We start from the raw sequence: 27,779 nt of genomic DNA on the forward strand, positions 1-27,779 counted from the left end.
AGTGCCAAATTCCCAATATTAATGCCTAAAGGGAATCGTTTTGTCAAATTGTACATCGAGCACCTGCACTATGCTAATTGCCATGCAGGACCACGAGCCCTAGTCGGCCTGCTTCGGCAGACAATTTGGTTGATCAATGCACGACGCGAGTGCAGTGCTGTCGTGCGCCGATGCACGCACTGTTTCCGGTATAAGCCACGGTTAATGTCGCAAATAATGGGAAACCTGCCTCTTGACCGTGTCAGAATCAGTCGACCCTTTAGAATAAGCGGAGTCGATCTCTTCGGTCCAATCCGAATGTCGCTAGGAGTGCGTGGCAAGGTAGCTTTAAAAATGTATGTCGCAGTATTCATATGTTTTTCAACGAAAGCGGTTCACCTAGAACTATTGAAGGATCTCACTTCTAACTCATTTATCCTCTGTCTCAGCAGATTTGTTGGGCGGCGCGGCCCGCTCGATCGACTGTACTGCGACAATGCAACCAATTTTGTTGGTTCCTCACGGCTGCTTCAGGAGATGGCCTCCGATGTCCGCAGCACACTGGGAACGTACGGCGTCCATCACCAGGTTGATTTCGTCTTCATTCCGCCCCGGTCGCCTTATTTCGGGGGCCTATGGGAGACCGCCGTCAAGTCCGCCAAGGGCCGTCGGAAACGCCTTGCTGAAGGAGGTCGAAGTCCAGACGATCCTGGTTGAAGTGGAAGCAGTGCTTAACTCGCGTCCGCTAGTAGCTGACAGCAGCAACCCTAACGATGGAGAGGCTGTTACTCCAGCCCACTTTCTGGTAGGCACCACGCTCGCTGCTCTACCCCCAGGATCGGCACCTCCTCATCCGGACGACGACCTAACTCATCTACAACGCTGGCAGCTTATATCAGCCATCAAGCGACGGTTTTGGCGAGACTGGTCCCGTGACTACATAGCGGAGCTGCAGCAAAGAGTTAAGTGGACAAAGGAATCGGCCAACCTTCTACCAGGAACCATCGTCGTCATCAAAGAGGACAATTTACCGCCCCAGAAGTGGCTGCTCGGCAGAGTCACCGAAGTAACGCACGGATCGGATGGCAAGGTGCGCGTTGCTCTAGTAAAAACCAAGCAAGGCGTATACAAACGATCAGTACATCATCTGGCACCTCTTCCCATTAATTGAAGGCCTACAGCGCTTCAACGCGGGCGATGTTTGGTCATCTCACTGTTTGTTTTGTTTTCTATGGTCGTTGCGATGCCGACTATCGAAAGCTGCGAGCAGGGGCGTAGCACAGCTGATAATCGCTAATAAATTACCCCCTACAAGTCGGCAAGCAACGAACATACAACAAAATACTAGATTAAAAATAATACTAGATTACCATAAAATACTAACTCTAGATACCAATGTAATAGGGAAGATCTGAAACGGGGGAGTTGGTTACATTGTTGAATAGAAAAGCTCTTGAAATAAACGCACAATTTACATAGATGACGGCTAAGCAATGTTTTAAATAAACCAGTGGGTTCGCGAAGTTGCATATTTACTCCTGCTTCCTGAGCAAACAGTATGTATTTAGATATTTGTATGGATGTAGACATTCGTATGTATGTAGATATTCGTAAGAATGTAGATATTTGTATGTATGTTAGTTTCGCCGGTTTTAAATTTATTAAATAATTATTATGTATATAGTATGTGTTGTTGTGGATGTTTTCGATTTATTTGTGTGTGGACTGTATTTGGAAAAACGCAAAAATATGTGCACGTACTTTAGCGGCTGCGGATATACAGTGAGAAAATCTTGGAAAGTTTTGGGGGCCTGAATTGGCAGAACACTGGAAATTAAAAATTTCCCACTGTATGCTTGGCTTATATTTGCACAATATTTTCTCTAAGCTTGGGATATTTTTTCTCGATTTTATATAAGTGTATGTATGTATGGATGAGCGGCCAAATGCAATTAAAAAAGGAGTCGGAAAAAATTGGCAATATGGCCGCACGTTGCAAAAGGAAAATCGAAGAAAAAAATGGCGAAGTAATTTATTAATTGCCGTTGTCGGATTCAATCGGACTTGGATCTTGGACAAATCGTACACCCAGAAAAAAAAAACGAAAAAAATCAAGAACATTTTTTATGATTTGACAACAATCCGTTCGCTAGGTTCCGTTCATAAAAAACGAACGCCGCGTGGTCATATCATGAACATTTAGGTTTAACTATGAACGCTTCACTGAAAAATGCCTTGACAGAAATGGGGAGAACGCCGTTCTTAGATTATCAACACCGTTCATGAAAACATGTATGTAGGTCTAATGTCCCGATTTTCCGCACTCGAAAAATTCGCTCGGTGGTCCAGCTGCTAGAGCGTCCGCCTTAGGCACATGGTAGCACAGGTTCGAGTCCGCGAAAAGACGGTTGTGAATTGTAAGTTTTGTTAAAATATTATTTCTAATGTTTATATGTACTTATATTAATAAATAAATTCTTTGTCATCAGCAAAATAACCAAAATACATTAAATTCTAGCAATAACAAAACATAAGATGGGAAATTAAATAAATCTCTACCAGGCGTCCAGAAAGTCTAGCATGTACACAAACCTCATTTTTTTTAGATTTTTATGTTCGCAAGTTAAGCCCGAAATGTTCTTAAACTGACACCATTAGTTCGGAACCCAACCCTAAAGTTTCGGTCAAATTTTATGAACGACCGTTCATGAATTGTCAACAAACGGGCTTACGCACTTTTTGACCCCGTTTGGGCTTGATTTTCGAACGTTTCGAACGGATTTTTTTCTGGGTGTACAGAAAGTCAAACGAATTATATTTTCGAGTGGCTGACTGCAGACCGGCAATTAATGAGACGAAAAAGCTTTACTTATCTCATCGGGTCGAATGGACCAAAATGTACGCCCTGGGGTAGCGAGGTACGGCGCTGGTGGAATGGCGTGGGAGGCGTGGGAGGCGACGCGGGAACTGGCGGCGTCGGCGGGAACTAATGAACGCGCTGGGCTTCGGCGTAGGGCTGCTGGTGCGGCTGGCGGGCGTCGGATGCGGCGATCTGCCTGGTAGCTGTAGGGAAGCAAACACACGCTGCGCGAAGTGCCCCTTGACCGAAAAGTAATTACGCACAAAAGTTAACTTGTAAAGGTAGGCGGGGGTGCGACCGCGGTTTATTTCAGTTTGAACTCCAAAATCGAACTGCTTAAGTCGAAGCTCCGCTCTGCGCCCCAAAGAGCAGCGGAGACTTCACGGAGGGAGCTGGGAACAGCGCAGGAGAGCGGGAACGCGAGAGAGCGGGAGAGCGAGAGAGCGGTGCAGCTGGACAGTGGGCCTGAACACCTCTCATTATTCATTTCAATAAATTTGATGAATTAATCTGCGAATTAATGGCATCGGGAGCGAAAAGTGAGGAGGTGGACAAAGTAGCTCACCTTCTTCTGATACTACATTCGGTTTATGATGGGGTTGTGACCGACATAGAAACCTTATCTACCGAACATGTTACCCTTTCTTTCGTAAAAAACCGTTTACTTGACCACGAAATTAAGATAAAGAATTTAAGTAAGGACACGTCTAATAAAGTTCTTCAAGCTACATCTCTAAATAACAACAAACAAAAAGCATTGCATCTGAAAACCAAGTTTAAGGCAAAACCCTCTAAGAACTTTAAGTCCAATTTGAAATGTCATCATTGTGGAAAGAAGGGTCACTTTAAGAAAGATTGCTTTATTTTCAAAAGGGGCTTAGAAAATAAAGATAAAGAAAAACATGCCCAAGTTGCGAATGTAGAAATAGGTAGATCATTTGCGTTTATGTTACGGCAGGGCAGGAACTATACAGGTGACGGTGATATATCCTTCATATTGGATTCGGGAGCTTCGGACTACATGATAAACAACATAAATCTGTTCTGAACCTATTCTACACTGGACACGCCAATCGAGATTGCAATTGCAAAGCAAAGTGCATACATATATGCTTCTGCAAAGGGAACAGTCCAACTCCGAAGCAATCTTAATACGAGCATTACACTGGAAAATGTACTGTTTTGCAAAGATGTACCACAAAATTTACTGTCCGTCTCGAAGATGCAGGCTGCAGGCTTAACAGTTGAATTAAATTTTAAAATAAACCATAAAGCTTATACAACTTACCCAAATAGAAATCAAAACTATAGTTTGTGGCATGAAAGATTAGGACATATTAGCAAGGGAAAGTTTTTAGAAATTGTGCGAAATAATATGTTTGAAGATGTAGAACTTGTAAAAGATATTAAATTTAATAATAAATTATGCGAAGCTTGCATAAATGGTTAGCAAGATAGACTTTCATTTGAGAAAATTAAGAATAAAGAATATATTAAGAGGCCTTTATTTATAATTCATTCAGATGTTTGTGGTCCGATAACTCCTTCTAGTATTGATGGAAGAAACTATTATGTAATCTTTGTCGATCAGTATACACCTTACTGTGTAACTTATTTGATGACCTATAAATCTGAGGTATTTAATTTCTTCAAGGACTTCATCGCAAAGAGTGAAGCTCATTTTAATTTAAAGGTTGTGAATCTATACATCGATAATGGCAGAGAATATTTGTCAAATGAGATGAAGACTTATTGTAGTGAAAAAGGCATAAGTTACCATTTGACGGTTCCACATACACCACAATTAAATGGAGTATCTAAACCAGTGGTCGGCAGCGGCCTATCTAGTGAGCATAGGGAAGTGTTCTGCCCATCCTCTGCTCGCTCACGTATAACGTAGATGTTCGCATGATCGCATGGGTCTTCGGGTATTTTTTTTCTCAGCTTCGGCGCACTTTTTTGCTGCTGCGGCAGAGAATTTCAGTGCAAAACAGTGAAACGTCAGGCGTCAGAGCGCTGCGCGCCAACTTCGTGTTCTTTACACTCACACTAATGCAAGGCAAACTTGTGATGGTATGTGTGTGCCGACCACTGATCTAAACGTATGAACAGATCCATATCTGAAAAGGCTAGAGCAATGATTAGTGGATCTAAATTAAATAAAAGTTTTTGGAGCGAAGCCGTTTTAACGGCAATATATTTAGTTAATAGAACTCCAAGTAGAGCGTTTCAGGATAAAAAAACTCCATTTGAAATGTGGCACAACGGAAATCCTAAATTGAAATATTTAAAGATATTTGGTTCAACCGTATATGTGCATGATAAAATGCGGAAAAGAAAATTTGATGACAAAAAATTCAAATGTATACTGGTTGGTTATGAACAGAATGGCTATAAGTTGTGGGACAAATTAAAGAAGTTTTTGGTAGCTAGAGACGTAGTTGTTGATGAAATGAATATGGAGAATACTAGGACTAGGACTGGCAAATGACTCAGAGTTTCATAATGAAAGTATGGAACTGGTAGAAAGTATTCAGAATGATAGTATGAATAATCTACAATTGTCGACTGAAATGAATTCAGGAGCAGAGGAGTCGAATATCCGGAATGAGAGTACGGATGGAAAATCTGATCATTTTGAATCAGATAAACAGCCTAGTGAGACAAAAACTTGCGAAAATGCCGATCCAATCATTGGTGAAGAATTGCCTAGTATGCAATTAAAAGTAGATGAAATTGCAGTCAGATGAAGTGAAAGATTAAAAGACAGGCCAAAAACGTCTTATCGGTTCTTAAACAATTGCTTAATGAATGCTCACGCCTTTTGTGATGATATCCCAAATAACTACAATGATATTAAAAATAGAACAGACAGAACTAAGTGGGAAGAAGCCGTAAAAGAAGAATTAGATTCGCATTTTTATAATAAAACTTGGAATTTCGTTGATCAGCCTCTACATAAAAATATTGTTGATTGCAAGTGGGTGTTTTCTATAAAAACTAATGAGCATGGCAAGCAAATCAAATATAAGGTCAGATTAGTAGCTCGGGGATTCACTCAAGAGTATCTTTTAGATTATGATGAGACTTTTGCTCCAGTTGCAAGAATATCTACTTTTCGATTCATTTTATCCATGGCAAACCAATTCAATTTAAAAGTTCACCATATGGATGTTAAGACGGCATTCCTAAATGGTATTTTGAAAGAGGAAATCTTTATGAAGATTCCGGAGAGCTTGCCATATGAGGATGGTAAAGTCTGTAAATTGAACAAGTCTATTTATGGGTTAAAACAAGCGGCACGATGTTGGTTCGAGACATTTGAAAATGTTTTAAAGAGCATCGGTTTTATTAATTCGGCAGTGGATAGATGTATATATTTACTAGACAATGGGGATATCTTAAAAAATATCTATGTGCTTTTATACGTAGATGATCTTGTAATTGCAACAAAGAGCGTTGACACAATGAACAATCTTAAAACATTCCTAATGAGTAAATTCAGGATGACAGATTTATGTGAAATCAGACACTTCATTGGAATAAAAGTAGAAAGAAAAGATGGTTATTTATATCTTAGTCAATCAGCATACATAAACAATATTTTTAAAAAGTTTAATATGGACGAATGTCATGCAGTCAGTACACCACTTCCAACTAAGCTAAATTATGATGCTTTAGACTCAGATGAAGAATGTGATGCGCCGTTCCGAAATCTGATTGGGTGTTTGATGTATCTAATGTTATGTTCGCGTCCTGATCTAGGTACAGCAATAAGCATACTTAGTAGATATACAAACAAAAACAATTCAGAATTATGGCAAAGCTTAAAAAGAGTTTTGAGATATTTAAAGGGTACTGTGGATCTGAAATTAACTTTGATCAAAAATGAACATTTTAACGACACAATTATTGGGTATGTTGACTCTGACTGGGCAGGAAGTGAGTCTGATAGAAAGAGTACAACAGGTTTTATATTTAAAATGTTTGACTCTAATGTGATCTGCTGGAATACGAGGAAGCAAAATTCAGTAGCTGCTTCTTCGACTGAAGCGGAATATATGGCTTTATTTGAAGCAGTAAGGGAAGCTTTATGGTTAAAATCGTTAGTCTCTAGTATAAAATTTTAATTATAAACCAATCAAAATATTAGAAGATAACCAAGGTTGCATAAGCATAGCTAATAATCCTACATGCCACAAACGATCCAAACACATTGATATAAAGTACCATTTCTCAAGAGAGCAAATTGAAAATAAATTAATTATCTTAGAATATATTACCACAGAACACCAGGTTGCTGATGTCCTCACGAAGCCGTTGCCCGCTGCAAGATTCTTGACACTAAGAAACGAGATGGGTCTTAAGAACTAAAACTATATACTATATACTATAAACCAAAAGAAAAAAAATGGAAGCTATTGAAACTGATATTTAATTTAGAACTTAGCTTAAAGAAAAAGATGAGCTGATAATTTAATTTAACTAAAATTATGAGTTTTAGAGTATTTATTAGTTAGAAGCTAAGAAACATTTAATTTGTCAAACGAAATTTGAATTTTGTTATTAACCAATGATTCGATTAAGGTTTTACTGGGTTTCCCTTAGTCTTAGAACTAGTTTGATTTGATCTTAACAAAACTATTTCTAGATGAATATGGATCATTATTATTGTCCCCAAAATACACAACAGTCCAAATAAGAATATTATTGTAACACTAATTTTATTTTAAATTGTTCAACTTATCTTTTGAGGAGGTGTGTGGAAAAAATACCATCTTCGTATTTTTCTATACGCAAAAGATTGTTCAACACCGAAGGGCTGGTCACACTGAAAGTGGCTTGACAAGTTGTGTTATAAAAGAAGCGTCTATTACACAGAAAAACTTTGAACTAAAAACTAAAATCGTGTACTAAATCAATTAAGGAATCGGGAGAAGGCCTTTATTTCCAACACTAACTATCTCCGAAGGCATCTTCTCATACTACTGGTGGGCTCCTTGATGACAGATCAAGGTAAGATTCAGGCAATATACAAAATTCCAGTACCAAGGAACGTCAGACAGTTGAGAAGCTTCCTAGGAACAGCAGGATGGTACAGGCGTTTTTCTGATGTATCGGCGCCATGAACAGACTGTTTAAGGTCGAGAACCACGTTTGAGTGGGCACCTGCAGCAGAGGAGGCATTTAACAAACTAATAACAGCACTCACCTCAGCTCCAGTGCTGATACATCCAGATTTTTCGTGCAATGCGGCGCTAGCCAGGTGGGGATCGGCGAGGAGCTCAGTTGAATTATACTGTAACAGACAAAGAGTGCTTAGGCAGTGAAAGTAGTGTCTAGATTTCGTCCATATATATAACTCTTACCCTTCACAGTCATCACCGATCATTCTAGTCTTCAATGGCTCATGACTTTCAAAGATCTAAAAGGAAGATTGGCGCGGTGGTCGTTGGCGTTACAAGCATATGATTTCCAAATAAAACATAGGAAGGGGAAAGATAACTTGCTGGCCGACATGTTGTTTCGTGTCCCGGAGGTGGAAGTCCCGAGTATCTGGAGAGAATCCAAACGGTGAAGGAAAATGCGGAGCAGTTTCCAGGTTTAGTGGTGGAAGACGGCCTCTTGCTGAAGCGAGTAGAATTTGTGACCTGCGAAACACAGGAATTTCCGTTAAAGCTGTGGATTCCGTACTGGCAGCCATTAGGATTCATGTAGGGGAAGACCACACACGTTGGGATGAGAAGCAAGTCGAGATTCAAGGTTCTCTGCGGAGTGCCGTTCACAATAGCACTGGTGTCTCCCCATACATGACATTATAGAATAGCCCGAAAACTGGCCGCAGAATACAATGCTCAGATACCAGTGGCGGATCCACGGGGGGGGGAAATTAGGGAAATTTCCCCCCCCTTGGAACCACAGAACCTGAAAATTTTACTTGTTTGCTAGAAAAATATTCTCTGCAATAAAAAAATGAAAATACAACAGTGACACTCTTCTCACCAAATAATATTTTTGTTTTATAATTTGTACTGTATTTCTCTCGCAGTAAGTTTGAACCCCAAATCGAAGAATAAGTTCAATTTCCCCCCCCCCACCCCCGAAAGATTTGAAACAATAGTTGCAGCGTAGGTACGTGCAAGTATGAACGTAGTTAAGGGCCCGGCTTACTCTTTCAAAGCCGCAGGATGAATATATCTCAGGGCGTGAGCGTGGCCTGGGTTGGGCTACTGGCAGCCTCAAATGTATTCCTATCCCGTCGACAAGTAAGCGGAACCGTAGTGTGGTGTAATGGACTGTTAAAACTAAGAAAATAAACATGTTTAAAAGCATGTTTATGGAGAAGCAGCCGAACTGGTTCCGGAGTCGTGCTGGTTCATAGCGGAACTGGTAGAATAGTGGGCTCAAGATAGGTTTAAATTTAAAAGGTTTAAAGGGCGAAAGAGAGCAATCTAGAAGCTTAGAAAAGGTAGACGTGCTTCAAGCGCCAAATTTAAAATCTTGGAGTCTGTGAGGAAAAGGAATTGAATCGAAAATTAACAAGGAAGAACGCTATAGTCGAGTACCTCGACTATTAGATACCCGTTACTCAGCTAAAGGGACCAAAGGGAAATGGAGATATGCAAGCAGCAAAGCGAGATTGAAATGCGCCACCTATCGGCGTAGACAGATTTAAGCGTTATGGGCGTTAGAGTGGGCGTGGCAAAGTTTTTTTTTGGGTCAATCGATAGGTATTGACGAGACCAATACAGGTTAGTTCAAATTTTGTATCTAGCATGAAAATTGTGGGCGCCACCGGCTTGGGCGGTTTGTGGTTCAGTTAAAATTTTTATTCTAGCATCAAAACTGTTGGAGCCACAGTTTTGGGCGGTTTGTGGGCGTTAGAGTGGGCATGGCACTCTACTGAAACAAACTTGCGCTGCGTAAGAAGCTCAGGAATCTGCACGCCAAATCTCAATAGCCTAGCTCTCATAGTTTCCGAGATCTCAGCGTTCATCCGGACAGACAGACGGACAGACGGACAGACGGACATGGCTAGATCGACTCGGCTAGTGATCCTGATCAAGAATATATATACTTTATGGGGTCGGAAACGCTTCCTTCTGCCTGTTACATACTTTCCGACGAATCTAGTATACCCTTTTACTCTACGAGTAACGGGTATAAAAATACGGAAAATATACCGGAAATCTTCCTCACGTAACCATTTATACTATTATTTATTTATGTTTACTTATAATTATTTATCAATGTGTTATGTATTTGTCCCTGTGCTACGCAGGGTAGGAACAAAGACCATAGAATACCAAGATGCGTAACGAGGCGTAAAAAAATGTACACAGGCGGCGTAATTTTTGCAAAGCAAGACTCACACATGTGTGAATCTATTTTTAGAATGCCGTTGCTTTGCTTCCTTCTCTCTCCCTTTCTCCTACTATCACACTCACGACACTCCGCGCTGTGAAAAAGTCAAAATTCAATTTTTGTCTCAATTGTCGATTCTTGAATTATGTTGACGAAAAGGAATCGTTCTGAAAGACGCAATGCTCATGTGGTTTATAAGCGGGCTGTGGCGCTCTGCGTATGTTGGTGACCCGTGGATATTGGATTTTAGTTCTAGTTCCAGGTTCAAGTCCACTCTGAGGTTGGATTCAACTTAATTTTTTTTTATAGTTTATTTTATTTTAATATATTTTAGCTGTTCTTTTTTGACTACTTTTTTTAATAATGTTTTTGATATATATTTTTTTTATTTTATTTTAATTTTATTATTTTAAATTATGTTTTTATGGACGAACCTTTTTTATGAGATGTACCAATTGGGACATTAGGAATTAATCGCTAATAAAAAATATCTAATAACAATAAAAACATGAACACAATAAGCAATTCACTTTGAATCAAAGCGAAATGTGTACTCGTGAAAACGATTTTTCATTATATTTTGATAAATATGGTGAGTGCCTTCCATATAAAATGCATAATGCATATTTTACATACATTTAAAAATATATCTGAAGGAGCACTTAACTTTTCAAAGTCAGAATCGTTAGAGAAATTTTTTTCTGCAATAAAAATTTCCGGAGGCGAATTTAACATTTCTCCCTGTCTTAAAATAATTGCTTCACATCTTTTGCAGTTGTTTGATTCCTTAGCAATATAACCTACAAAATATCGGCTTGAGGTCAATTCAATGGGTATATTGGTGCAAACAAAATCATCTGCGGAGCTATCAAAATAAGCTTGATTTTCCTTCAAAATTTCGGAAAATAAAACTGTTTCATCATCGCTTGCAATTTTATTTTCATTAGGCTCGTACTCCGACCTGCAATTCCCACGGTTGAGCGACTAGACCCCTGGCCTACAGGCCATTGACACCTCGCGTTAGTCAAATGCGACATTGAGCCCTTATTGCAGCAGACCACACAAAATGATACACCACAACCAAAGAGCTTTACACGGACAACGCACACTAGGAAGATCGAAAATCCACATCGAAAATCTACATCAAAAATTTTGCCGTACATTCCGTTGTATGGCTGTTACTCATCTTGTAGTTTGTATTATCTTTGGTAGGAAGTTATGCAAGGAAATGAATTTTAATTATAAAGGTTTTGTGAATTAAAGTTTCCAAGAAAGAAAATGAGTGAGTAGAGCATTATAATGGGGTGAAGTGACGAGTAAGAGACCCAGTGTCCAGTGCCAGGGGAGTTGCACGAAAAGTTCCCGCAGCTCAAGGATGGGGTGTATTCCGCGGCCATTAACAGCAGGTCCGCAGTTCTTGTTTCTTTTTTGATAGTTGTCGAGCTTGAAAAGAAAAAGATATTCACTGTATGCCCACAAATCCAACTATCGTGGCCATACTCACCCTTGAGAACTCCGATAGTTAGCCGGAATTCGATGGCTGGATCCCCGGAAATAAAGTCGAGACATAACAACGGGTGTGAGAATAAGCCGTTAAACTATTTGTTTAATCAATTATATTTGTTTAAGCAAAGGCAATTTCAATTTGAGAATACCAAAATATGTTTGTAACTTAAAATTAGTTTTGCCCTTTGAAGGAAATGTGTTGTCTTTTTAAGATTTGCAAATGAAATATTTAACAAAATGGTATCATTACGAATTTGTATTTAAACGAGTCTCATATCCCCCGTTTTCTTAAAATGCATATATACACACACAGACGCACGCATATCATGTTTTCAGTATTCTTATTTTCACTAGTTTTCCACCTGGATAAGATTTATTCTAACATTTTCTTTGTTCAATTAAACGCCTTTTTTAAAAACGCTTTTTAAATAGTACATGCGGTATTTTATTAGTAATGATTAAATAAAAAAACGATACAAAATACCACAACAATTGCATATCGTTGTGAACGGACGTGTTTTTAATAGCTCCGAAGAAAATCAAGGCTATACCTAGTATTTTAGACCGAAAAATCTAATCTCCGGTGTAAAATTCAAAAAATCTGGTGCTCTCACTGTGAACATTGTAAATCTGCATCGCCTTACAAAGTCTTAATCGATTTAAAACAACTAATAATAACAAACTTCGAACAGCACTTGTTTTGTTGTTTTTGTGCATCGAACTTGGCATCTGCACTTGTGTGTGCGAATTGAACCTCCCCTTCAGTCCAAAAAAAAAGTTTCACTTGTAAATCACCTTGTGAATCCCGTGAGACATGTCCTCTTGCACAAGTGACGCTCCCTATAGAAAATTGTATGGGATGTCCGCATTTTCACAAGTGAAAACTCAAATGAAAATTTTTCGAAGTCCCACGGGACTTCACTTGTTCATTATACTCATTTTTCGTATGGCTTGTCATGTGCCGGTGACACGTCCCACGTGAAATCACTTGTGAAATTCAGAATATTTGCAATGAGTTTTTACTTATAAAATCACTTGCAAGTTTTTGCGGGTCCTCGGAGTCTTTGGCCAACGCTCTTGAGAAAATGTATGTGCATATGATTAAAAAAATGCGTTTTACTTGTTTATTTGTATATTTACCTTTTAGAGCTGTGTATAAACCGTTTGCGGGATTTTTTTTTTGGCATGATGAATTCATCATCCACTTTCGGCTAACGGAACCCACTTAATACCTTCATACCTTTAACATCTTAAACTTAATGTAGCAATTACCTGACTTTATTATATTAATTAACTCTGCTGCGCACAATTAAAATGGATGCTTCCCTTTCAATCACTCAAACAGAATGCACCAAGTCTTCTTCTCTTGTTCGCTGTTGGCGCGTGCCACTATACCCTTTCTAAAGCGAAAAATATCTGACTATATAATCTTTACTTCTTAAGTAAAAAAAACAATATGAATTTTATAAAAATGTTAATACTAAAACGTTTTAAATATTGAAATCAATTTTAACGGACTAAATTTCTATAACTTATCTAAAAGATTATATTGTAATAAAAATGTATAATAAGTAAAATAAATTCAATTTACTAAATTTTACTATAATCAAATTATTTACTTTTATAAAACAATATTAGTTGTTTTTTTCGATATACAATAATGCTTCTAATATATTAGGGCATTCACATGTCGCTGCTCCACGAAAATTTTTCCGCCGAAATATTAGTCGCTAGCCGAACATAACGGAGAGATGCAAAAAAAAAATAACGGACCGGCCGAACTTTGTGTCTGCGAGCGCGGAGTGCAGGCAGATTATAAGACAAGAAAGAGAGGTAAATCTCCGAATGTCTGCCTCTCTTTGTTGCACGATCGTTTTCGTAGGCAGTCTTCTACGCTGCACCGACTGCTCTGCTGACGTCAACAGCGCCACAGCGTTTTAGGCACAAAAAAAAAACAAAAAAGCTTTTTGCCTTGGGCCATGTCACAGCGTCCCTACTGTAGAACTGAAGGGTCGATTTACCGCCTTCCTTCAACTACCCAGTCGTAAGTTAGAGAACGTGTTTTAAAAAAACATAGTTCTGGGTCGTATCTTTTTTACGCAAAACAGCACGTATGCAAATTAACCTAGCAAATGTGCGTGCTAGGTGCAGTCTTTTGGGTGCCGTCTGGGTGTATTTCAATATAGTGCATCCAGGTGTATTTTAGTGGGAATGTAAAAAAACCAAACTCAAACCAATTTTCATTTTTCGGTCCTGTTCTCTTGACAAACAAATAATAAAGACAAAAGGGAACATGCACGGAAGCGCGCGGTTTTTCTTGTCTCTTGCATTTCTCGTCAGTTGCATTTTTAGTTCTGAAAAGTGAAGTTCGTGCCACGTGTTTTGAAAAACTTTGTTGCTTTCTGCCACCAATTTTACATCAATATTTTCACAGGTAAGCAAAGTGTAGATAATTTAGTTCAATATGAACACAACACAGTTCAATATGAACATAACAGAGTACATGTACATTGAACATTCAAACTAAAAACAAATTAAATAAATAAAATAATAATTATTTGAATGTAAATCGTACATACAACAGTGTTAATGTGCCAAAATAAATATATTGTATATTTGTAATATATATACACATGTTTCAAAATATATAGTATTCAATTTGCTTTATATCTTTCAGAATCGCAAAAAATGAATGGGCACACCAAGGACTGAACTGCGTAAATGATAAAAGTACATAAACAACAAGGAAGCAGCAAAGACCCATATAGAAGGGGAGTGACTCCGATCAAAAAATAGTTGCGTTCTTAAATATTGAAATAAAAAATAAATATGAAATTGAAATCCAGTTTTGTTTATTCCTGGGGGATATTTGATTTTTGAATGCTTCTAGGTGCATTCCTGGGTACATGTTACAGGTGCATTAAAAAAGAGTACACCCAGAAGGAGTTTAGTATGTTGCTTCCAGGTGCATTAAAAAAGAGTGCATCCAGAATGTGTTTAGGTTGTTGCTTCCTGGTGCATTAAAAAAGAGTACACCCAGAAGGTGTTTAGTATGTTGCTTCCAGGTGCATTAAAAAAGAGTGCACCCAGAATGTGTTTAGTTTGTTACTTCTAGGTGCATTCCAGGTATATGCTTCCAGAAGCATGCAACGGGTGCATTCTTTTTTGTCCCGCACCCATGTAAAAAGAATGGACAGACTCATCACTGCTGGAACACCTTTTTGATGCCATTTCATAATGAAAGAACGCATGCTGGAATGCTGTCATTTACGACTGGGTAATGCAGAACTGAAGGTTCATTGCATTAAAATGTATGAATGTAGCCATTGCGTTGTTTCGTTCGAGTCTCCCAGAACTTTAATTTTTAATAGCCACTATAGAGCGTATGAAATATTAAATGAAAATGAAGACTCACCTATTCTTATTAAAATTATGATTTCTATCTGTAGTGCACCCTTACACAAATACTTATTAAATAATATAATATAAGCTTATAAATATTTAAATCTAAGGTAATGTTTTTACCTTAGATTTAAATATTTATAAGCTTGTATATATATATACCTTAATATTATAAGAGATTTAAGCCTGTAATTGATCACATATTAAATAGATATCCTATTTATATTACAATTTAATAAAAGTAAAAAACTATTACAAACCAAATATTATTATTTTTGCGGTTTTTTGGGAAGGGTATTCAATCTAGTATTTAGCTTATTTTAAGAACGATTTGAGCTCATTTTTTCCTTTTACAAGTCTAAAATGTTCTTCTTTTGATCCCAAATTCAGAAAAAAGCAATATCAAAATGTTATCATATTGATCCAAATATGTTCTTAAATTAAAACCAAAATCAACTTGAAAATGGAACGAAATCAACTCATTTCACTTTTTTAGTTCCTACTATTTCGTTCTAGAATTAAGAACATTCGGATCGAAATAAGAACATTTGTGCTTAAACGGTTTTTAAGAACGAATGTGCTCAATTCAATCACAATGTTCTTGGTTTTTCCTCTCTGTGCATATATACATATGTCTCCCAACATCGAGCATCAATTGACTATTCTTAGCAGCAACATTGATTACCTTTATGACAAATGTGTGTTAATAAGGAAAACAAGAAAGGAAGTTAAGCTTGTATTCCCTTGCAGTTATAATTATTAAATTTAAAAAAAAAACTTATATTCCCAATAGTATAAGATAATATGTCAAAAAACACCGAAGCTATAATTTGTTTCTTATTATTTTGCCACCAATTTTCCGATCGTTCTTATGGCAGCTATATGATATAGTCGTCCGATTTTGATAAAATTAAATTCAAAACTCAGAACTAATTAAAAAATGTTATTTCCAAGCGTAGGAGGTTATATGTTAAAAAACACCGAAGCTATAATTTGTTTCAGTGTTTTTCCACCAATTTTCCGATCGTTCCTATGGCAGCTATATTATATAGTCGTCCGATTTTGATAAAAATTAAACTATGACGGACATGGCTAGATCGACTCGTCTAGTGATGCTGATCAAGAATATATATACTTTATGGGGTCGGAAACGTCTCCTTCATTGCGTTGCAAACTTCTGACTGAAACCATAATACGCTCTGCAAGGGTATAAAAACTATCCATCCAAAGAAAAATCTTCGGGTTACCCATAACCTTAAAACAAATATAGTGATTCGTGTCGCATTCACAATAAGTGGAAGCTATATAAAACCGCTTTGTTTAGAATGCAATGCACTCGGGCGCGTGATAATGTTCGGCAGATCATCAGATCTGCAAAGTGTGAATTTAATGGGTCCAAAACATGGCGTGAACTTAAAAATATTGGAATTGGTAAAAGCAAGCAGCTTGCCCAGCACCAAGAGGACGTCAACGATCTGAACAGGAAGTATGTGCAACTCGATGTACCTGAAGCTACATGTAACAAGTACCTGAATGCCTTACCAGACTGTGATAATAGATTTAGCTTTATGTGTGTTAGACAATGTGATGTTCTTGAATGTTAACTTAAGGTGAAGTCAAACGCTGAAGGCCTGGATGGCATTGGCCCAAAATTGATTAAACTGTTGTTACCTTTACTCCTTAGCCATATTACACACATTATGAACACAGCAATTACCACATCCACTTTTCCCTCCCCATGGAAGTACGTGAAAATTGTCCCTATACCGAAAAGTCAAACCGAATTCAGACCCATATCCCTACTTTCTTTCTTGTCAAAAATTTTTGAAAATATACTGGCGGCACAGATACAACCGTTTATGGATATAAATTCCATGCTTAGTGAGAAGCAACCTGGTTTCAGAAAAAATAGAAGTTGTATTAGTGCCATTACTGATGTAGTTGAGGACATTCGATCAAGGCTAGATAAGAATTGGATAACGTTTTTGACTCTACTTGATCACAGCAAGGCCTTCGACACCGTCAACCATAGTATTCTATGCACCAAGCTAAAGAACCTCTTCAATTCTTCGGACTCTGCAGTCATGCTCTTGACAATAGGTAGACAACAAGCAGTCGTGTCTGGGTCGATTACTTCCCGTTTTTTTTCTGTGACTAGAGGTGTTCTCCAAGGTTCTGTGTTAGGGCCCTTATTGTTTTCCATCAATGTTAATGACTTACCTAATGTTCTGTCCCCTGGTGATGTCCATTTATACGCTGATGATGTGCAGTTCTATGTTAGTAAGCCTCTATGTCAAGTCAATGATTGTATTAGTATGTGTATTACCCTGCTTTTCAAATTTAATAACTGGGCCATTAAAAACGGACTATGTCTAAACTCTAAAAAAAGCAAGTTTATCGTTATTTACAAAAAACCCCTCGAAACAACGCAACTGCCGAATTTAATGATTGGCAATAGCCCAATCAAATCATAATACTCAATCTTGGTAAACATACAAAAAAAGTCACAGGAGGTATTCCGCAGGGCAGTTGCTTGTCGTCTGTTCTGTTCAATCGGTACGTGCAAAAGCTTACATCACATCAAAGACAGTAATATAGAGGTTTTTAAATTTGCTGATGAATCTATCATGTTATCCAGCAACAGATTCTTTCTAAATGTAAAAAGTAATTTATAATCAAAAATCAACGATTTTGCTATGCAGGTGTATCAATATGTCCTTTAATTCAAGCATAACTGTATCACTACTTATGTGTAATGGCAATTGAAGAAATCTAAGTATACGATCTACAAGTGGTTTCATTAGGCAGGTAAAAAAAACAAAGATACTTGGCAGAACAGTTTCGAGAAATGGCTCTGAGATTGAGCAGGCCAAAAAAATCAATTGTGATAACAACAGTTCGATGTAAATTCTAAATTTAGCAACCACAGCAAAATCAGGTCTAGGACCAAAAGGAGCTACGAATATCTACGAAAACATCAGATCTAAACATAAGAACGCACTTACCTCATATGGGGATCTCACAAAAACACAGAGTAAACTGTTTATAACAAAGAAAAATCTCTTAGAATATGTGTTTGAGTAAACCTATAGCGCACCTAGCGGCTTGGTGGCGTATTAGCGAAAACAGCTTATTTGCTGCATGTGGTATGCAATCTCGATTGAATTGCAAAATATTGATTATTATTTGGATATAACTTGTTAATGAATGGTCCGATTTCAATAATTTTTGGCATGTAGATACGTATTTATAATAAAATCAAACGCTAATTTAAATTTTTATAAAATATTAGTTTCCGAGATCTCAGCGCTCATACGGACAGACGTTCAGTCGGACAGACGAATAGGCGGAAAGACGGACATGGCTAGATTGACTCGGCTAGTGAACCTGATCAAGAATATATGTACTTTATGGGGTCGGAAACACTTTCTTCTACCTGTTACATACTTTCCGACAAATCCCTTTTACTCTACGAGTAACGTGTATAATAAGGGCGCTAGACGGGTTTTACCTTCACCTTCTTGAATCAAGCTTGCGCTGCGCAGAAAGCCCAAGAATCTGCATGGCAAGTCCTAGCATTCTAGTTCTTATAGTTTCCGAGATCTCAGCGTTCATACCGACAGACGGACATGGCAGGATCGACTTGGCTAGTCGGAAACGCTTCCTTCTGCCTGTTATACACTTTCAGACGAATCTATTATACCCTTTCACTTTACGAGTAACGGGTATAACTATTTACAGTGTGATATATTGTACAATTCCTTCAAAGGTATCCTCGACAGAACCCAAATAGCTGGACATTATTCAAACTTCAAAAACATGCATATAAAGCTAAATTTCTCTTTGAACAGCAAAGAAGGCATATCTAAAGAGGAGGCAAAAGGTAGATACTTGGGAGCTATTAATTACCACAAGGGTAATGAATACAATATTATTTCTACGGATCCCTTTATCTATACTAAATCATAAATGAAAAGCCTAGAAAAACGGGAAGTAGCTTCCGTAGACAAAACAAATTGACATACAAATTAAAAAAAAAACAGGAATTCGGAAATAATTCAAAGACACGTGCTGTATAAATTGGTACCATAGCACAGTGGTCGGGCTTGTATGGAGCCGCGGCCATAAATACTTCTAGATGTGCTATCGCTATGAAACTTTCACCAAAAATCTATAAAAATGTTATAAATATATAGTAAAACAAGGAAGAACGCTATAGTCGAGTACCTCGACTATCAGATACCCGTTACTCAGCTAAAGGGACCAAAGGAAAATGGAGATATGCAAGCAGCAAAGCGAGATTGAAATGCGCCACCTACCGGCGGTAGACAGATTTAAGCGTTGTGGGCGTTAGAGTGGGCGTGGCAAAGTTTTTTTTTGAATTAATCGATAGGTATTGACAAGACCAATAAATTTCAGTTAAAATTTTTGATGTAGCGTGAAAATTGTGGGCGCCACAGGTTTGGGCGGTTTGTAGGCGTTCTAGTGGGCGTGGCATATTCGCGTGACAAAATTGCGCTGCGCTTAAGCCTAAGGAATCTAAATCTGAAATCCCATTTCTCAATCTTTGATATTTTCCAAGATATCCGCGTTCATATTTACGATTTTTTGAAGTTTGTTTGCGGTTTGTGGGCGTTCAAGTGGGCGTGGCAAACTTTTTTTTGGGTCAATCGATAGGTATTGATGAGAACAAGACATTTCAGTTAAAATTTTTATTCTAGCATGAAAACTGTAGGAGCCACGGTTTTGGGCGGTTTGTGGGCGTTAGAGTGGGCGTGGCACTCTGCTGAAACAAACTTGCGCTGCGTAAGAAGCTCAGGAATCTGCACGCCTAATCTCAATAGCCTAGCTCTTATAGTTTCCGAGATCTCAGCGTTCATCCGGACGGACAGACAGACGGACAGACGGACAGACGGACAGACGGACAGACGGACATGGCTAGATCGACTCGGCTAGTGATCCTGATCAAGAATATATATACTTTATGGGGTCGGAAACGCTTCCTTCTGCCTGTTACATACTTTCCGACGAATCTAGTATACCCTTTTACTCTACGAGTAACGGGTATAAAAATTGACCAGATCGTACAACTGTATCCTGTAGCTACCTTGGGAACCATTTCCTCAGTAATTGCGCTTACTGCGCTTACTTCATAAATTCAGGCTGATATTTTTACTGTAAGTTATTTAACAACCTAGATCTATAATATCTACATGTATGGGTGTGATTACTTATTTCCACCCCCACGCACACCCTCTCAGATAACAGACAAAAAGCTTAAGATATATACAAATATTTTTAATGTGGAAAACAAACAACAAAACAAAATCATATTCTTTTTAAATTGTTTCATTAAGTAATGAAATAGTTGACTTTAGTAGCGTTGATTTTTGGTTATAAGTAATTTTTCTTTGTCCAATTATATATGGATCGTAGCTTAAAAGCAATCTGTTTAACAAATCTGTATTCCACGACTAATATTAGTTACTTTTGGTGGCAAGGAGTATTTTATAATTTTAGTTTCCTTGCACTCCAGCCAATCAGAATTTTTGTTAAGAAATCTAACTTTATTCCGATTAGCAATCTGCCAAAACGATGGCAGCTTTTTACCAATTTAGCTTATTTGTGATTGGAATTCGTCCAAATTCGGCTCATATCCCTTATTTCTTATGTCCTTAATTAGGGCATCCAGTACATTTTAAAATCTTTCCGCAAGTGTGCCAGATTCCTCAATCCAAATGTTAAAAACATAATTTCGAGTATACTCGCTTTGAATTTGGGTACCTGAGAAAATAATTAAATAATCAAACAAAAAAAAAATCTAAAAACATAAAGCACATAACAAATAACGCAAAAACAACAACAAACTACAACGGCAACAACAACATAACAGACACAGAACAAAAAAGTGCGTCCCTCCTAGATAGAGCTGCTGAAAAATAAAACAGGTTATGTTGAATTTTGCAATGGCAAATGTGCAGACGCAGGTTGTCGCAGCTGAAGTCAACATTTTTATAATCTAAAAATATTAATAAATAATATAATGTGTACTTTATTGGGGGGCAACGGGGGGAAAACACTTAAAACTTTACCTAAACTTTGTAATGGACAACAAATACAAATTAAAAAAGACGCACTTCTTTAAAAATAGATATAGACAAGACACAGCACAAAATATGTATATATTTATCTGTATAAATAAAGTATATACCACTATGAACAATATTCATTTGAGTTCTATTGATTTTACGGGTGTTTTATAATCAATTTGCCTTTTTTAAATTTGGGCTGTTGCACTTGACTGCTGGCAAATTGCAAATACGTAAACACGTGCTCGCTCTTTTCGTTCTATTTTTAGAGAGTCCCGTTAGAATTGCCAAACAAACGGTATTGTGTCGTTTAGTTTGGACTATCAGCTGTTCGAAAAAGTGGGTTTCGTTGGAATAGCTCAAAATCAATTTTTTGATTTATGGCCTATGGCAGCGACCACTGTGCATAGGCGACACAAACTGCTTTTGGTTGTTGGCATTTCTCTGCATTTACATTTTTATACCAATTATTCATAAAGTAAAAGGATATACTAGATTCGCCGGAAAGTATGTAACAGGCAGAAGGAAGCGTCTCCGACCCCATAAAGTAAAGGGTGTTTTTTTAGAGGTATGGATCTTAAGGTTGGCATAACTGTTCAAGATGGCTACCGATTTAACAGTTGTCTAGTGATTTAATCTCAGTTTGGTTTGGCAATTCATCATGAATAGACTCACGCCTGAACAACGCTTGCAAATAGTGCAATTTTATTTCGAAAATAATGGTTCTGTGCGGAATACGTATCGCCTAATTTCACGTTTTGGACCTGTGAATTGGCCTCCAAGATCTTGTGATTTAACACCGCTAGACTACTTTCTGTGGGGCTATGTAAAGTCATTGGTCTATTCGGATAAGCCACAAACGCTTGGCCATTCGCCGTGTTATTTCCGATATACAGCCATATACGTGGCGGTCATATGTCAGAAAGCATATTTAAAATGTAATGCCACAAGATAATCTTTTGAATAAGAAAAATTCATGTCAATCGAATAATCCATCGTTGTCTTATTGAAATTTAAAGTTCTATACCTCTAAAAAAAACACCCTTTATATATATTCTTGATCAGGATCACTAGCCGAGTCGATCTAGCCATGTCAGTCTGTCCGTCTGTCCGCCTGTCTGTCCGTCCGGATGAACGCTGAGATCTCGAAAACTATAGGAGCTGGACTATTGAGATTTGACGTGCAGATTTCTGAGCTTCTTACGCAGCGCAAGTTTGTTTCAGCAGAGTGCCGCGCCCACTCTAACGCCCACAAACCGCCCAAAACTGTGGCTCCTACAGTTTTGATGCTAGAATAAAGATTTTAACTGAAATGTATTGTTCTCATCAATACCTATCGATTGACTCAAAAAAATTTTGCCACGCCCACTTTTACGCCCACAAACCGCCAACAAACTTCAAAAAATCGTAAATATGAACGTGGATATCTCGGAAACTATCAAGGATAGAGAATGGGGATCTCAGATTTAGATTTCGTAGCCTTGTACGCAGCGCAAGTTTATTACGCAACTATGCCACGCCCACTCTAACGCCCATAACGCTTAAATCTGTCTACCGCCGATAGGTGGCGCATTTCAATCTCGCTTTGCTGCTTGCATATCTCCATTTCCCTTTGGTCCCTTTAGCTGAGTAACGGGTATCTGATAGTCGAGGTACTCGACTATAGCGTTCTTCCTTGTTTTTTTAATAAACTTACCCCAGCCACATCTGTAAGAACCAAAAATGACATATGCCCTCGAATACAAACACTGTGTTCGAGAAGGCAATTTTTCATAAATGGTGTTCGGGGAAGATCGCCAGCGCCTAGTCATGCGCGCATAGGTGTACGACGGCACCTGCAGCGATCTTTGCTTATCTTTTGTCGCCTTCTTTCTTATACCACTAAAGCTGTCGCTTATCTATTCAGCAACTACTGTGTAAGCCTGCATATGTCTATATGAAGACCTTGGAGCCAAGCTTTTTACACATTCACAGTCCGTCTGCCGCTCCGAATAAACGCAATACATTTAATATAACCTATTCGTGCTTTATTAATTATAAATATAAGGGTGGCATATTTGTTGTCTTCCCCACAAACATTTAGTGACCCCGACGTGATAGCAGTTTTTATCGGAGTCTGCAACTCGGTCTCGCGATTGTTTAATATAGTTTAAACAAACGCTTTGTTTCGATGACGTAATCGTGCACTCGGTCACAAACACACGAACATACATACATATGTTAGCGGCCCGGCGCAGGTATCAGAGAAGCAGAGGACGCGGAAACCAGGAGCTAAGGGAAACAACCTACAGAGCTAAGAGAAAGGTGCTGAAGAACGCGATTAAAGCTAGCAAGGCCAGATGCTTCCAGGAGCTGTGCGAAGCGGCGGATGCAGAACCATTTGGGTCAGCATACAGGATGGTCATGGGTAAGCTCAACAGACAACCGACCCCTACCGGCCACTTACAGCTTGGCCAAATAGTGTCCACCCTGTTCCCCACCCAGCCGCCCCTTACCTGGCAAGCTACCGGGGAAGGCGACACTGTTCTCACCAGCGAAGCCGAAGTCCTGGCTGCGCTAACGAAAACCAAAGTCGAAAAAGCCCCTGGCCCCGACGGCATTCCCAATGCTGCACTGCACACATTGGTGGCAAACTTCCCTGGTATATTCACGGAGATGTACAACATGTGTCTCACCCAACGAACCTTCCCCATAGGTTGAAAGCGACAAGAGTTGGTGCTTATCCCAAAACCGGGCAAGTTGAACGACGACGCATCCTCATACAGGCCCCTATGTATGCTGAATACAACGGGGAAGATATTCGAGCGCATAATCTGCACCCACCTCAAAAAAGAACTCGACCAACTTAGAGCGCTATCGGACCACCAGTTTGGCTTCCGGAGAAAAAGAAGCACTATTGACGCGATCCAAACGGTCACCCAACTGGCTGCTAACGCAATCGAAGGAGAAAGGTGACTAGTTGGCTCAAGGGACTACTGCCTCGTCTGCACCCTGGACGTCAAGAATGCCTTCAACTCTGCCAACTGGAACCTTGTCCTGCAGGCACTTCATCGCATGGGAATCTCGAACTACCTGATCGAGCTCGTAGCGGACTACTTCAAGGACAGAGTGCTCACATGTTCCTCTGATGCCGGAGAGCACGAGTACTTGGTGACAGGAGGAGTACCCCAAGGCTCAGTCCTGGGCCCGATACTGTGGAACGTCATGTACGACGGGATCCTAAGGCAGGTACTACCCGAAGGATGCACAGTTGTGGGATTTGCGGACGACATAGCTTTGATAACGGTACCGAAAACCCTCGATGAGATCACGGATAGATGCAGCCTCTCGATAGACACCCTTATGTGCTGGCTCGCAGACAACGGGTTAGCAGTCGCTGAGCACAAAACGGAGGCAGTGCTCATAAGCAGCAGGAAGACTGTGGAGAAGGCCACAATACGTGTCGGATCAACTCAAATAGAAACAAGCGCCTCAATCAAGTATCTTGGAGTACTGATCGACCACAGGTTATCGTTTAAGACGCACCTATCGTATGCCGCAGCCAAAGCATCCAGATCGACTGCAGCCATCTCAAGGATGATGGCCAATACTCGAGGACCAAAGCAGCACAGCAGAAGGATTATAGCGACAGTGGTGACATCTATCATAATGTACGCCGCGCCCATATGGGCCGAAGCTATGAAGACCGCATCATACAGCCGCCAGTGCAAAGCTGTCTACAGACGCTGCGCACTGCGCATCACAAGCAGCTTCTGCACGGTATCTGAGGAAGCCTCTTCTCTTCTTCTACCACTTATATTCTTGTATATATTTAAGCTTATTTAATAATAAAAAATTTTTTTTTACATTTTTTTAGATACATATGTCCATATAAAAGTTCCGGCCGTTTGATTTTTTGTACATTTTGCGCTGTGAAAAAACACCAAAACTGTGTTGTGCAAATAATTCTTAACAAAGTGAATCGCATTTAATCTTTGTTAATAGCGCATATTACATATTTATAGTGACGTACATATCTGCACTGCGATTTCTCAACGGCCACCAGTTCAAAGAACGAAACCGTTCACAAATAAACAGAATCGCCCATTTCGGCTTTGATTAAAAAGGTACAGAAGCTCGAGATTATGCAATGCAAACAAACAAAGAAAATTGGTTAAGTCCGAACGTCAACAATGACGCAATTCCATAAACGTGAAAATCCAATAAGATCGCAAAATCTAATAAAACCGAATTATGTAAACATAAACAAAGAAGTGGCGATCGCATCATCCACTTGCGATTGCGTCACCTAATGCACTAACAGTAAATTCTAAGACGCAAACCGAGGTTTCATTCTAACCAATTCTGTAACATACAATTAGTCTTTTTCCAACGTTCTTATAAAGAATAAAAAACAAATATAAAAAATCTCCTGATTTTTTATTTGGGCGAAGAACGACTCATGTAAATGGCGCAGTCGGTAGGATCTCTTTAAAAAAAATATCATTGCGAAAAAACAAAGTCGGGCGCTTACTGATTAATTAAAAGGATATTTCTAAACTACTAGGATATCCAGATCAGCGCGTGGAATTGCCCACAAGTAAGCAATTTAATCGACTAGCTCGGAAGTGCAACTAAGAGATCCGCAAAATAACCTAAGTGCAAATTAAAGGCACTGAAAAAATATAATAAATTAAATTTCAATCGACTACTGAATAAATCCAAGTGGGACAGTAATAAAGTTGAGTGGAATTTAATTAAACACAACAAAATGGACCAACAACCACCAGCTCAAGGGCAACCACAAATTGGTGTGGCACCCAATCCACTGACGGAGCAAAACTTAAATCAGCTTTTGTCCCAGATCCGGAATATTCCAACGTTTGAAGGAGATCCATCTACCCTAGGAACCTTTGTCAGAAGAGTTAACTACCTTTAGCGTCTGTATCCTACAACCAATGATCGACAGACGAGCGTTATATTTGGAGCAATTGAACTTCAAATCACCGGTGATGCCCAGAGGTTCTGCAAGTTCCAAAAGTCAACAACTGGCCAGATCTTAGAGCAGCTCTAATCGACGAGTACAAAACTCAAACACCTGTGAAGGAACTATTAAGGCGATTATACAATACCAATTTTCAAGGTAATCTAAGAAAGTTTTGTAATGAGATCGAGCTTGTTTGGCCAGTTATAAGCAAAAAATTAGAACTTGAGGGAAATCCAAATGAATTAATATTGTACACAGCAATGTTTAGGACTACAAAAAACCTAATACAACGAAAATTACCTGACAGAATTTTTATGACATTAGTACTTAAACTGAAACTAGCGGCTCAGCAAGAAGGGCTATACGAAGAAAATGAAAATTTAAAACATTATAACATCCATGTTAATAAAATTCAAAAGCAACGACAAACAAATTATACACGTAACCCCTACCCTTACACTAATTTGTACAACACCCATCAATTTAATCCTGGCCCAGCTCTTTCAATTCAACCACACCCCAATCAACCCCAAAGAATGGTTCCACAAAATTATAGGTTTCAATCGAATAACAGAAATAATACTTTTGACCAAAATAGGGGAAGTTACCAAGAGTTTCGAAGAAATTTAATTCAGGGACAGCAAAATAATACAATGAACCAAAGCCAACAGCCAAGTGGTCGATCGGGCTCAGTACCCAACCAATCACAAAAAAGAGTCAGAGAAAGTAATAGTGGACAATCAAGAATGCAAGTAGACGAAAATTATCAACAAAATAAAGAGTACAAAGAAGAAGATGTTTATGATGAAAATGAAAATTTTCCAATGCAAGCCTCGGACCAATTACATACATAGAAATAACTATATATAATCATAATTATCGTTGCCTCGTCGATACCGGTTCATCAATTAACGTAATGAAAAAGAATTTTCTTAACGGGAGCATACATAAAGATCCGACAATCATACGCACTATGAAGTCATTACGAACTAAATGAATTTGTAAAAGTTGCACCTACTAGTTTATTTACTCAAGAACAAATATTTTATATTCACGACTTTTCTTCCAATTTTGACATACTACTAGGACGAAAGTTACTAGAGGCAAACCAGGCAAATATTGATTATTTAAATAATCGCACTACTATTAGTGGGCGCATTTTTTTACACAAAAACATTAGTTTGAAAAATCCAACACAAATAAATGATTTTGAGGCATTGCTAAAATCTAAAAATTATACTGATGAAATAAATTATGCTGTTCAAAATTAATTAGCAGAGGGAAAAAATTATCATTTAGAACACTTAAATGAAGAAGAAAAAGTTAAGTTATTAAAATTTATTAACCAATAAAAATGCATTCAATATCGTGATGGTGAAAATTTGATTTTTACGAATGTTGTTAAGCATGAAATAAAAACTCATCATGAAAATCCAATTTATAAAAAACCGTATGGGTATCCTTTTTCATTTGAAAAAGAAGTTGGGTCTCGAATACAGGATATGTTAAAGCAAGGAATAATTAGGCACAGCCAATCACCTTATTGCAGTCCTTTGTGGATAGTACCAAAAAAGAAAGATGCTTCAGGTAAACAAAAATTTAGACTTGTAGT

The 27,779-nt window shown here is 38.4% G+C and overlaps 1 protein-coding gene across 3 annotated transcripts in view; it reads left to right on the forward strand.

Annotated features, from left to right (window-relative positions):
- Positions 1 to 27,779, forward strand: part of LOC119561847 — a 70,514-nt gene that overhangs the window by 23,685 nt on the left and 19,050 nt on the right. For 2 of the 3 annotated variants that reach the window (XM_037875329.1, XM_037875328.1), the window contains exon 2: positions 432 to 1,535. In XM_037875329.1, coding sequence (XP_037731257.1) covers positions 476 to 1,150 — 675 coding nt within the window. In that variant the 5' untranslated portion in view covers positions 432 to 475 and the 3' untranslated portion in view covers positions 1,151 to 1,535. Of the gene's footprint in view, positions 1 to 428; positions 1,536 to 27,779 lie in introns of all 3 variants that reach the window. The other variant, XM_037875327.1, reaches the window with a different exon arrangement.

Source organism: Drosophila subpulchrella, unplaced genomic scaffold, assembly GCF_014743375.2.
Source record: "Drosophila subpulchrella strain 33 F10 #4 breed RU33 unplaced genomic scaffold, RU_Dsub_v1.1 Primary Assembly Seq379, whole genome shotgun sequence".
In the NCBI taxonomy this organism is placed as follows: Eukaryota; Metazoa; Arthropoda; class Insecta; order Diptera; family Drosophilidae; genus Drosophila; species Drosophila subpulchrella.